The sequence below is a fragment of the Vidua macroura genome, chromosome 2 (genome assembly GCF_024509145.1).
Source record: "Vidua macroura isolate BioBank_ID:100142 chromosome 2, ASM2450914v1, whole genome shotgun sequence".
NCBI lineage: Eukaryota > Metazoa > Chordata > Aves > Passeriformes > Viduidae > Vidua > Vidua macroura.
In genome coordinates, this window is record NC_071572.1 from 91,349,956 (window position 1) to 91,363,793 (window position 13,838).

The 13,838-nt window shown below is 41.8% G+C and overlaps 1 protein-coding gene across 4 annotated transcripts in view; it reads right to left on the reverse strand.

The window, feature by feature from the left end:
- The window catches only part of SPATA13 (spermatogenesis associated 13), a 170,920-nt gene that overhangs the window by 33,662 nt on the left and 123,420 nt on the right, over positions 1-13,838 (reverse strand). For 3 of the 4 annotated variants that reach the window (XM_053970106.1, XM_053970105.1, XM_053970107.1), the window contains one exon: positions 11,255-13,051. In XM_053970106.1, coding sequence (XP_053826081.1) covers positions 11,255-13,051 — 1,797 coding nt within the window. Of the gene's footprint in view, positions 1-295; positions 376-11,254; positions 13,052-13,838 lie in introns of those variants that run through there. The other variant, XM_053970108.1, reaches the window with a different exon arrangement.

The window sequence follows — 13,838 nt, forward strand, 5'->3', positions numbered from 1 at the left end:
GAAAAAACATTGACATCACACATTGCTCTACATTCAATTATTTCACTTACAGCATGAAATTTATTCTAAATAGAGCACTTAAAAAAATTTGGTTTCTATACATTACACCTGTGATACAAGCAAGAACTTCAGGTTCTCTACAGATCTGTGTTCAGGACCAGTTTTAACAGTACATTTGATTAAGCAGAAAGTCACTGCCTGGCTGGTGCATTAACAGAGCTTCAGCAAACCTGTCCCTTAAGCATAGCCCCTCCAAGTCTGAGCAGCAAAGTCACAAGTTAAATAATATTCTTACCTCAGAATCAGACACAGGTAAAGGGTCTCCACATATGCAGTGACTGAGAAAGGAGCTCATGAGAGTCATTTTATGTTTTTGTTTTGCAAAGTCTCATAAGAGCTACAAATAGGAGCACACTCTCTGCATAACCAGTCAGGCAAAGTTCATACCATGATCCTGTACTTTTAGACTGAGGGAAGGACACGTCACACGTCATCTCATAATCTGCTGCTTACACCCTTATCTTGAGCAATAATATTTGCAGAGGACTGCTTGCATTCTGCAGGACTCCACCTTCAGTAGTGATCCAAATGACAGTCACATTAATCTCTGCTGTCCAACAAACAATGCTGAAGGATATGCGTTTTTAGACTTAGATCTATAAACTGCACTGAATTAATACTAAAAGAGAAAATATAATCCTGTCACTGCAAAAAACAGGGGAAACCAGACTGATAATCTCACATTCCTCTAAGTGGCCTGCCCAAGCAGGACCTGATCAAGTGACCACTTACTAGCAGGAATAAAAATATCCAGTACACAACTCATAGGCTCCAGTACTGCAGTCACTTAAGCATAAGTGTGATTCTTGAAATCAAGGAAAAAATTCTGAGGAAACAATTGTACTCTACCTGTGACTGGCTTTATACTGGTGCACCACTGCTGACCTCAAATTACCTTCTCCTAATGAATCTTTTGTAAGTGAAAGCAGGTTGATGTTGTGCAATTATTACTGGGAATATCTACAGATGTCTAGAGATCTACACGGCACTTTACACAGGATGAAAATCAAAATCTCATGCACTGGTTCATGCATTTAAGTGCTGGTCAAAATTTTCAAGGTATTTTGAGATTTCTGAGAAGTTAAAGTCTAAGATTAATCCACATTGGATTTTCTGAAATTCATACCTGCTAGTCTAGCAACAGCACAGGATCACCAATACCAGCAATCAATATTATTAATCTTGCCTTTTAGGCTGTATCCTCAGTTAGGTTTCTTCTGAGACTGCAAATGAAAACAGCTCTGCTGATTTGCGCTGAAGCAAATGAATTCATTGTATCTGGATAATGATATTCCTACAACTAGATAAATCATTGTATTTCAACTGCTTTCCTTATTCCTGACAGCAGTGTATCTACAAATATAACCATTTAAAATGAACATTTACTTCAATCCAGGTTACAGTTATATTTGCTATTGTTCCCTTTTAATATGTCACTCTTAGCTGCAGATTCCAGCATTTAAATTTCACTTCTGCAATGGAACTATCTGTACATTAACTAGGTAATACAGCTGTCATCATAGCCAGGAGAAATCTAGGATGAAATTTTGTTGCCTGAACATAAGCACCCAGGGCCATTTCAAATGTCCAAAGGAATCTAAGATATCTCCACATGCCATGCATCATGCAAATACGACACAGGACCTATGAGAGGCTTGGGCCATCCAGAAGCAGCCTCTGGGGACAAAGGGAAGCCTGTCAGGACATCTCCAGCAGTGCAGGGTCTTTTATGTTCCAGGAATCAAGTTGAGCCCCTAAACAAGAGCATCAGCCAAGCCTACTGAGCGACCAGCCAGGCAGCACTACAGGCAGGAACCAGGTGTCAAGCTGGATTGCAGGTAGGTTTAGATGGAGCTACAACCATGTTCCCCAGTGCTGTGAACAACCCTGCTTGGTCCCCACCTCCTGCTCCAGAAATGTGCAGTTTCACCACGGGGTGTTTTCCAGATGTGTGCAGCTGTCCTTGATAGCTGCCCCTCACTTCACTTGACGGCTATTTTTAGTTGGGCTCAACTCCAGGTGCCACGTTCAGGTGTGCTGTTTATGCTGTGCCCCCTGACCACACCCAACAGGCTACAGTGGGAGCTCTCCCAGGCTGCTCCCAGATAAACAAAGACACCACAGAGTCTATGCCCAGCCAGACCAAACCCCTCCCATGCCTGGGCCCAGACTAATTTCCCAATCCAGGTACAGGAACTTCAAGGACTCTATCATGATCTCACTCAGCTCAACTTGGCACAGGTACAACCCTGTTCCATTTACTGGCACATGACTGCTATTGGTGTTCTCTGTATTCATTAATAACCAAGGTAAGCAACATCAGCATCAAGTGTTTAATCACTGAAATCTTAGCTTAGTCTTTAGAGCCCGGTTCTCCAACTATTACTCAGACCACTGTGTACTTTTGATAAATTCAGCAATCAGAACTGATTTCAGAGGAAGTGCTCCCCAAGGAGCACAAGATCTGAATTGCACAGTACTGATAAAGTGTTGCTTATGTGGATGCAACTTTTATCAGTGATATGACAAAGAAATTGCCAGTACCTGAAATTGCATGGCAGGACTTTTGCTGGTGCAGTTACACCAATCATGAATAACCCTTCATCCTCTGTACCTGACCCCATTCTCTGCTGTAGAGAAAGCCCAAACTACAAGTCTGACCAAACAGATCCTGCTGCTAGTCAGCTTCCTGCTGTTGGGACACTTTTGAGGGCTGACACCAAGAAAGCAAAGGAGAAACAAGCTGAGTGGTTTCTTTTTGTCAATGTGTTTAGCCAATAAACTTCCTAATTAAAATCCCCACTTCAAAAGCTCTTGATGACTGTGTACATTGCTGAGGCTCCCCGACTACTATTCTGCATTTCAACCCCTACTGTTACCTATCTGGATTTTAGAATTTTTATCATTTAGTTCAGAATGCAATAAGGTTCATAACATGCACATACAGACAAGTACAAAGGTATAAAGGGACACTTCCCTCCTGAAAGGTTTTCTCTACCTGATAATCTGCTGTAAAGTCACAAGTAGGTGCCTCTTGGACAAAGACCCCCAGCATTCCTCTTCCCCAGGGAAAAGAGCAAAAGAGCATCTTGACTACACTTCTGCTGCTTTTTTTTTTTTTTTTTTTTTTTTTTCAGGAGGAGGGTTTTTTGCTTTCCTTAGCTACACAATAAGTTGCAATACTTCTTGTTCTATTATCTCTGTATGTTTGAGCTGCCTGGCTGAAATGTAATTTTGCAAACTAGTACTGCCTTTTTCTAACCCAGAGAAAACAGATAATCAAAATCTAATAATGTCTTTACAAAAATGCACATTAATTTCCAAATGCAAATTATTGAAAAGTGTGATAAATTGAACAGATGATGATTCTGACTGAGAATAAATTACAAGGAAAACCTGAGTAGGCTGAGAAGTTTCAGAACACTATCACTACATCTTCTCAGTGAAAACTTTTGATGGGTAATCAGTCATGTTCTTCTGTAAATGACAAGGCTTGAGACTATCAGAATACTTGTGCTAGGTCATGTAAGTATCTTTGTATTTTGATCAAGAATATACATTTCTGCATATATTTAGGGGTCTATATAAAAATGTACAAATTTCTTACAGTAGCTATGACAGCTATATAACATATTATATTTGGTGACTATTAAACAGCTATTATTTCTGTATAAGACAGTAACTACCAAATCTTAGGAACTCAACAGTAACATTAGAAGTGGCTTTTCAGTTTATACAAGCCACGAAACATAAAAAGGGCCAAGGGACTGTGACCTAGTAGCTATAAATTATTTTACCACCTTGACCTAACAGTGTAAAAGTCTGGACATGTCTCCACCTAGGTACATGATAAAAAGCAACCACTGCACTTTTTCTTGTTGATAAATAGCAGTTGGGAGAGCATTAGTTGAAGTTCATTTATCACTAATACTAAATGAAGTTAAAAGCTTGTTTTATGTTTGTTTCATGGACATAAGTCAATACTTTGGTTTTTTCGCAAACTGTTGCAACAGATACAGAGATTATGAAACTCTGCATAAATAAAGCTTCCCAGAGAAAATTTATTTATTGCTTTCTTTCTAGATTTTATAAAAAGATTCTGAAATGTTAAGAGAGCCCAGTGATCCCCTATTGATCCAACAGTGACAATTTCCAACAGTGATACCACAGCAATAGCTACCATGGAAATGACTGCTTTTTCTGCAGAAGAAAGCACAATTTCAGTAATTGCATCTTCAATCACAAACAACAGGAATTATTAAACCAGTCCAATTCAAGAAAACTTCCATCTATTCTTTTGTAGTTAAATGCAAATTGCACTATATTCTTTTCCTTTACATCCCTCTGCCTCTAACGTCTTTTCTTTTTAATTAGCCTTTGAGAAGACCCCACATAAATGCATTATTTATCCCTAGAATACCAAGGGCAATTCGACCAGTGGTCTGCAAGACAGCAAAATACAATCTTTGAAACAACTGCAAAAAAAAACTGCTTAAATTACACTTATATACACAAGCAAAGAAGAAGCAATCAATGCAATACAACCATGGCCAACATTTACATAAGTTTTAGCAGCTTTGAGGATAACCACCCTTTTCTTTTCCCCTTCCCCCCCCCAAAAAAATTGTGTGGAGCCACATTTGAAAAATTTGAAAAGCGCTGCTTCTGAGGGGAACTCCCTAAAGGAATACCACTGCACTACACCAGTATAAGCTCACAGAATAGATGCAGGAAATACTATGCATTTTAGTAAAGAAAAAAATATATTACTGTGCCTGTGACATAGCAAAAGCAACCCCCATTAGCAACACAAGCTGCTGTGGTGAAACACTAATTTTAGCAGTTTTAAAAATGAGGAAAAAGATTTATACCATTTTCCACTTGGGATCTGTGGACACCACAGCAATTGTGGTGTTCTAACAAATACACCTATAAAACCACATTAAGAGATCAGGCTATACAGATACAAAGAAAATTTATTAGGAAAAAAAATTATTTATTTTAGAAAATCTATTTTCTAAGGCCTTTTAATGCAGGTTTGCTTCATTTAACCTGATTCTTGAAAGCCTGCTTATCACAACAACGATAAAGCATAAAGCTTTCCCTCTCAGCAATATGTCTCACCAAGATTACCGAGTTCACTTGGTAATATCCACATTTCACAGATAAGGAATAGATACAAAGCACTTAAGTCATGTATAAGCATGGGGCAGGACTGGAAATGACAAGCGGATCTCATGATTCTCCAATCTGTTCCTCAGCCTCAAGGACTTCCTTCATCCTCTTCTCTAATTCATTTCCAAATCCAAATCAGCTAACATATTTCCGAATGGCAGAGGGGAGGAGTTTGCAGGGAAATGTATTTCCTGTGCAGAAATAATCTTATCACATGTATAAAAATGAAAATGTGCTAAAACCAGAAAACTCTTTCCTCTAGTTTTCTGGTGACTCGATATTTGGCGATGGCTGGATAATGCTCTTATACTGTCCCTTCTTTCCTTCAGTATCTGACCTGGAACTGCAAGCGTGTAGTGTATAGTAAAGGGGTAGTCATATTGTCTGCTTATTTTAGATGTATAGATATTAATAAATCCTAAATAAATCCCTAAGTATTTTCTGAATTAACTCAGAATGCCCCAGAACAAGTAACAGGTCTAGGAAAAAAAAAATTCCTTTATTTGGCAAAATGAGGGACTTTTTTTCTTCTTTCAGGCTATCTTTGTAATACCCACTGGCAAATCTCAAAAGCCAGATGATAACCACAGGTTGGAAGTGGAACTTCATGTTAACAAAGCAAAACATAAAAAGCCATAAGCCTCTGCCTCTCTTCACAGTCTCCAAAATAAGGTCATCTGGTTCCTCACTCTCTCCACCCTTCCAGAGCAAAGCCGCCTCGTTCCGGCCCAAGCCCAAGCCCTGCCCTCAGCAAGTCCCAGCAGCAGCCACAAACCCCAGCCTGCGAGGGGTGGAGCTGCCTTGACCAACTATTACTTCGTAGAGAATGGGGTGGGGGCAAGGCTGCTGGGCTTGCTTTCCCCCAGCACTCGGCTGGTCTCCCAAGCCTGCCACAGCGTCCTGGCACCACAAGCAACACGGCAGCCTCCACATGTCAGAAAGGGAAAATGCAGGTGGCTCAGGGGAAACTCTGCAGCTGCCTCTGCTCACTTTGGATATCTCAACCACCTAGCATTGAGATGGATTCTCAGTGCCACAAACTCAACACTGCACTGGATTTAAGAAACCAAATCACATGGCCAGAGATGCTGTTCCTCTTTCTGAGGTACTGTTTATTACTCCTGATCCCAGGGTGAGCAACACCTGGGTATTACTGACATGCCACTGGACAGCTACAGCAGAGGCAAATATGAGATGCTCTGGAAAGGCAGAGGTGCACAAATGCAATAAAGAAAGGGTGCAGCTTGCCCCAGGCTAACTGCAATGGAGTCCATCTGAGCTCTCCCTGTCACCACCCAAAACTTTCTGAAGGGATGACAGCAACTTCTATATTATCCTACAGTTTTCAGGAATGGCCAATTTTATTAAGAACTGCAGAGTTACTTGGCCTAAAATTCAACCCAATCCAGAATTCAGATACTGTCACAACTGCCTTGTTTTTCTTCTTCCTAGTAGCAGATACAGCAACAAATAATTGTGGGCTGCACCTAATAGATGACAGCTCTGCTGCTGAGAGTTGAAAAAGTTTTTACGGTGATAGGAAGATATTCCTGTCATTTGAGGGCTCCCTGCTGCCTTATTGCAGCAATGGATTCTGCAATCTAGGTTTGTAGCAATGAGCAGTGGTTTCTTGTCTAGCTCTGGGCAAATGCATCTGGAAGTCATTCACTGAGTGACTGTGGGGACATTGTGTGAATTCATCCTGACTTGTGCGGAGCAGCTCAGAGTTTAGAGCAAATCCAGTGTTGTTTGGTCTGACTGAAACTTCAGTTTTCTGTAAGATGCTGTTCAGAGCCTGTGTCAGGGTTCTGCTGCTCTGTCCCCAGGCCCTGTAATCAGCAAGACCAGAGTGCCACTGGAGTGGTGAGCCCTCACTCCAAATCACAAGCCCCTTAGGAGTAAACCCAGTTTAAGAAATTCCCCCCATTAGTTCACCTAATTATCCTTCACAGTTTCTCATATTTACAGTTATACATGTTAGGCTGATTAAGCTACACTCTAAATTACATGTGGATGAACCAGAGGTGAATAAATCCAAAAGGAAGAGTTCAGAGAGCTGAAAACAGCTAGCCCCCAGCAGGCGTGTTCATGCCCAGCCCTACAGCACTCAGGAACTCAAGGCAGGTACTACAGGATGATCACCCTCAGATCCTGGCTGCTGCTTGCTTCTTGTGGAGATTGAACACTACCTCATTCAGCTACCACCCTTTGGTCCTTCACTGTGAGGACACTTTTTGAAGCTAGAAATAGTGAGGACAAACAGTGAGGACATATCTGAGTCCCCTGTATCCCACCCCCAAGGGTCTTCTTCCTCTTCATCTTTATAAGCTGTCCTCAAAGTTAAGCCCTGTGTGCTCAATATTCAGAGCCCAGAGACCTCCCCAGGACAAACCAGTTCAACTCTGCCAACAGCTGAGCACTGGGCACTTTATGATGTGGACTAGCTGGGACCAGTGACTTTTGTATGGCATGAACATAAATGAGCTGACAGACAGGTCTTAGAACATTTAAAATATTGTCTGCAAATAAACTGTGACTCAACCATAATTACAGCAGAGTTACCTCTTCACTGTAATTTATCATGCACTTATGGTCATGCAGATAAGGCACTCAAGTAATAAAAAGTCTTGTGTACTGTGAAGCCAGATGCCAGCAAGGCAACCTAAATACCAGATGATCTAAAAGTTTGTGAAAGACTAGGTGAAATGTCAAGTAACTCGATTTTTACTTTTTTGTAACAAATTCAGAACAGTGTTTTGTTCAGGAAGCCTTAGTGGCTGACACATGCCAATCCGAAACAGACTAAGTTTTTATTATTCCAGTGACATGGGGCACTTCCTTCATGAAAGCAAAGACTATGTGAAACATGCCAAACAAGTACAAGCTTGTACTTAATCATCTCTTCATGCTATTTAAAAGCAACATATTGAATATAAATGACAGTAGCATGAAGCAGACAGTGGCAAAGCATGGGATGTCACAGGTGAGCTTTGGTGACTCACACCCTCTGTAGCTTCAGAAGTGCTGAGGCACAGATCCAGGCTGCACTTAATTAGCTCTTCCCTGGGAAGCAACGTCTGTCAGGACCAAAAACCAAGAAATGTCCCCTGCTCCAGTCCAAATCTTGCATTTTGGTGAAACCAACAAAGTCAAGTGACAGGATCTCAAGAGTTAATCACAAAAGGAAAAAAAAAAAAAACCAAAAAAACAAAAAAAACCCCAAAACATCAATTCTGATGAACAAATAGATGTCCTTGCAAGAATACTGTAAAATCAGCTTTACAGTGGTGGGGAAACACAAGGTAGAACTATTTAGTTTCCATATTTGGGAAAATATAGAGATGGTTCAAATTCCACAGATTTAATTTGCTGACTAATATACTAGATGAGTGAGTAAGGAAATAAACTACACTTGCTTCAAGCTACAGCAGCCAGTCCTAAAAAGAAAACTTATTTGAGCCTGACTGGTTAGGATCTTCTAAGCTTTGTACCAAAATATGTCTTCAAGCTTTAGTGGCTGTACTAGAATACATACCAGCTTCATGAAATCTGTACTAGAATACATACCAGCTACATGAAATCTGGATAGAAAGGCAGATCCATGAAATATGGAAACAGTGCAGAGTTGTCCATCAACACAGTGTGTTTAAGGTTCAGACAAGATTTTGAAAATGTGTGATGTCCATGGCTCCACACTACATCTCAAATGATTGTTGGGAGTGAACTAAGCACTCATCCATCACAGAACAACTTGCTGGGCAGGTACAGTTCTGTAATGTGGAGGTGTAAGGTAAAAATGAATTCTAGTCAAAAGTTCAAACCCCAGTGACCTCATTGTGTGACTATGTGGGATTCATAAAAGTGCCTACAGGCTGAATAAACTTCAATTAAAAAATAACCTGGGATAAGTATCTTTGGTGCCAAGCTAGCTCCATGCTGAGGAAAGCATGCTGTAAAGCAGGAAATTAAATCCTCCAAAGAAACAGTAGGAAGAAACCATACCACTCTACCTGTTTTGCAGTCACTTTGAGTGCCACAGCTTTAGGGTTGTGTATGAGATGGAAAAGGCATGGAATAAAGAAATAACAGACTTTATACCCCTTGTATAGTAAGATAAAAGCAGACCCTGTCCTGCACAGCTCCTGCTTCCAACCCACAGCTACCACCTCCAAAAATTTTGGTTTTTTCCATCAGAAAAGAGGTCTGCCTGGATGCAGCTATGCCACAGCTGTTTTTACGAAGCACAGGGGCTCCAGGCAGGGCTCGCAGCAGAGCGAGGGCTTACAGCCAAGGGGCCTGTTCCCTGGCCACCACTTCCTCCATCTTTTGCCGGGATCCATCCCATATTGTCTGCCTGCACGCTACACAAACCCAGAGCTGCCACCAGTGCACACTGTGTATTTTAGACAACTGAAGCAAGCACTAAAGGACACTCACAATTACCCTAAAATATGTAATAATATAAAGAGAAAGCTTAAATTGCATGTTAGATAATAACAGCTGATGGTGTTAAAACTAGAAACAGCAGTAACTTTTATCCACTCAATGTACCCACATTCATGTAAAAACTGTACTGGTTTGTTGGGAGCTAAGGGGAAGGACCAGTTTAATTTCTTCTGGGTCATGATGGCAGCTCACCACTAGATGGTAGATGAGTAGCATTAATTCCATCTCCCATTTTACTCCTGAGAAATACAACTGGCATCTATCCACACTAGGGCTCTCGCCTCTTCTGGCAGAAAGCTTCTCCTTGCATGTAAGTGAGAGTTTTGGAAAATATGGATGCTTGGAGCAGTTCTACGGCTCCAGAAGAGGAATAACCTCTGAGCCCAGACATTTATACACACTGAATTTATTTTTTCAATCTTACCATTGCTGCAAACGTAACAGTAAACAAAATTGCTTTTCTCCAGCAGAAGGACAATAGTGATAAGCTCTGTAACCATTTACAGTTAGTTTGCAAAAACTGTGCCAAGCCTTTAAAAGTAGGACAGCTTCACAGACATATTAAAACTTCACAGCATGAAAGGCTGAAGCTTGTGCAGCTGCAGCACTGCCTTGCCTATCTCATACCTAAGGTCTAAGATACTTTAGTGAAACTGAGGTGGCTTAAAAGATATGTCAGCTTTATTTTGTGAATGACTTGCATATTTATACAGATCCAGATGAATTTTTGCCCCAGTGAGCTGGAGCTGAGCTAAGCCTCACTGCTTCAGACAGGTGCAAGGTATGTCTGACAGCTCTTCACCAAGGCTGCCAAATCATTTCAACTTCTCTGGTGCCAACTCACACCATACTTTAGGTGGGGGCACAGTGTTATCATGTGAATTTACCTCAGAGGTGCTGCAATATATCTATCTACCCATTCACTGAGAGTATGAAGTCAGGTGCAACGAAAACAAACGTGTCTTCCCCAAACACTAGCAACACACTCAGCCCAGCGTCTGAAGTACTGCTGTCTGCAGTTGGTAAGCAAAAGAATAAGCAAGCAGTTTACCCTCAGTATGGTCATCACTGCACAGGGAAAACACTGGATACAACTGAATGTTTAAACCTCTGTGTCTTTCATGCCACACTGCTCTACAAATATTACCATGTTCTGCAAGGTTTCCACAGGCAAAGTGTTTTACAGTAAGTCAACACTACTTCAGAATACACGGACTCTTTAAAATTAAAAAGACCTTTCAGTTGTGAAGGAAACACAGCCAGACCCTGCTCAGGCTGGTAAAGTCTGACAAGGCCACATGACAAGGTGGTGTATCTTCAGGGTGCAATGAGCTGCCCTTGAAAACGTACACAAATATCTTTGCTGCCAAAACCTCCTTTGATATTAATGTGCAAAGAAAAAATAATTGTACATTAGCATCCAAAGAGAATATTTAAAGGAAACAATTGCTGTCAGCATATTTTAGCAATAACAAACTGCAGCAGCCATTATTTTGCATTGTTTTGCATTAATAAAGACAAAACCCAATAGGGAAGGTATATCACTTCTGAAGGATTTTGCTTTCTTTCTTACCTCTTCCTTTTTCTCTTCAGTACCAGAGGCTAAATTGAGGCTCAGCTGAGAGTGGCTGCTTATGCCACTGTCTTCATTTCCATCATCATAATACACAGTATGCACTGAGTCCTGGAAGCAAACAGGATTCCTGCCCAGCTTCAGCCCTGGTAGCTCAACTCTCTCCTCGCTCTCTGATGAGCTCAGTGACAATGTGCTGTGATGGTTTGGATACTGGAAATTCATAGTGCACTTGACCTTTCCTGCAGTTGGACTTTGAGGCTTTGGAGTAGTTGGCCTGACCGGAATGTGAAGGTTTTCAGCTTCATCTGTACACTGCTGAGTAGCTTTTGGTTCATCTGAGTCCGAATAAAAGACTTCATTGGGAAATGGACTAATGTCATCCAGAGTAGGTGAAAAGCAATCAGAGTCTGGGATATCTGATGATGTCCTGAGGCTTTTATCCTCAGTGACAACTACATTCATTTCAGCCTTTTTATCCTGAGCAATCACAGGGCTTTGCAGGCAAGGTGTTCCTGGCAAGGAAGAGTCTGGACTGGATACCGAGGAGGCACATCTCTTCCTGTCATGATCCGTGCTGCTGGAAACTCTACGGGAGTAGTCATCGTGCAGCCTGCTGTTTGACCTCATTCTCTGGGACAGCTCACTGGAAGAAGGAGCCATATTCTTGGGGCCATCCTTCTTCCTAGCAACATCTGTAACGTTACTGACAAGTTTCAAAACTCGGTCAAAATCCTTTGCTCTGATAGGGCTCTTCCATCGCTTGGATCGCCTCTCAGAGTTTCCACCACTTTTGTCAGAGTCAGCAGAAGCAACACTCACAGTCCTTGCTGGCATCTGTTTTTCATTTGCAACCTTCAGATCAGCAAGGTTTGAGGTGGACTTCCGTTTGAATGAACTTTTCTTCAGAAAGTTCAAATTATCTGAACTTTTGCTTCTCCAATAAATGATCCTGTTGTTTTCGGAGTCTTTCACCAAAATTTCACAGATCTTTGGCTCTGCAATGACAGGTGATGTTGGCCTAACACAGTTGTGACGACTCTGAACTTTATCTGTGTCTAACAAGTTTATGCGGCCAGCACCGTAAGCCCGCCTGATGCTGCGTGAGCGATGAGTGTTCCTCAGGAAGGACTCATCGCTCTCCTCCACATCAGAGCAGTCAGAAGCTAAACCATCCACTGCATTCTGGAAATCATGTACAGGTCCCGAATAGGAATACCTGTTAGTCTGAACTCGCACCACTGCTCCATTTGAACCATGTTTGCCTATGCTGTTCTCATTTACGATGTCTGAGCATTCCCTTGTTTGAGTTCCTTGCTGAACTGAAGATTTCAACTTCTTGAAAGATCCCATCTTTCTGATAGAAGAAAAGGCATTCCACGTGGATGAGTTGCCCATCAGAACCAGAGAACGAGGCCTGTCAGAGCTGGAATTAGCCCGTTTCCGAGGGGTGGTGAAAAAGCGCATGATTTTGGAAGGGCTGAGCTTATCCTCTTGAAATTCCTCCTCAAGACTGCTGCTGGTGCTGTGTCCCCCATTATGACTAGCACAGGTAGTCTGGTTTTGGGTCTCTTTATCATCCATAACTATACAAGTAACGGTGGTGCCATTTCCACAGCCATTCGGAAATGTTGTCATGCTCTCGATGCTGTAGGCATGGAGGTGGAGGCTGGGGTAGCTCAAAGCAACACTGCTGTCTCCACCAGCTGACCTCGCTGCCTCCCCTTCATCTGCTGCACCTTGGTCTGCCTTGCCGTCACATCTACTGGGTGAGCTGAGCTCCTCAGGCGGTGCTGCCTGCATGAAGACAACAAAAGCCAACATTAAAAAATTTTCTTACAAAATCCCCAACTAAAAGAAGTTTCAGCTACATTGTAGGAAATAAAGACACACACAAAATGAAGGAGTTCTTCTGTGGTGAACAAAGGTGTGTTGCAGGGGTGCAGAGAAGGCATCTGTCACTCCCTCAAAGTATAATTGCATTCGTCAGCAATTTAAGAGACCAGAATAATTTCAATATGTACTTGTTTCTCTAATGCTAATCAGCTAATAAATTCAGTATGACTAGCACACCTTCCTTACAATGGTAAATACAATCCTCATACGCACGTAAGAGAAAGAAATTCCCAGTAACAGCAATCCAGTCTTCCCCCTCAGGTGCTCAGCACTGAGCCCCAAAACACATGGGAGGCTTTCATCTAAAACACATTCATCAAGGGACATCTTAAACAGGAGGCAAGGAAGAGGAAAATAGGCATATTTTTTCCTAGATTTCCTTCTGTTGGAAGGCTGTGTGACACTTGACTGACTTGTCTGTCCCCTGGCATATAAAATCCTAAGAAATTACATCAAGTGCACAGCAAAGTCTTTTTCCCTACAAAAGAAAACAAGAATTAAAAGCAGTACATCCAGAAGCCACCCTATGCTATGGTGACAGCAAAATGAAAACTTAAATCTGAAACTGACTGGAGTGTTTGGGACATGTGGTAAAGGATCTCCTCCTCAGCTGAGACTGGGAGATCCAGCAGACCAGATCACACTCCAGGGCCTAGGAAAGCTGTCGGGCGACCATGGACCATGTGTT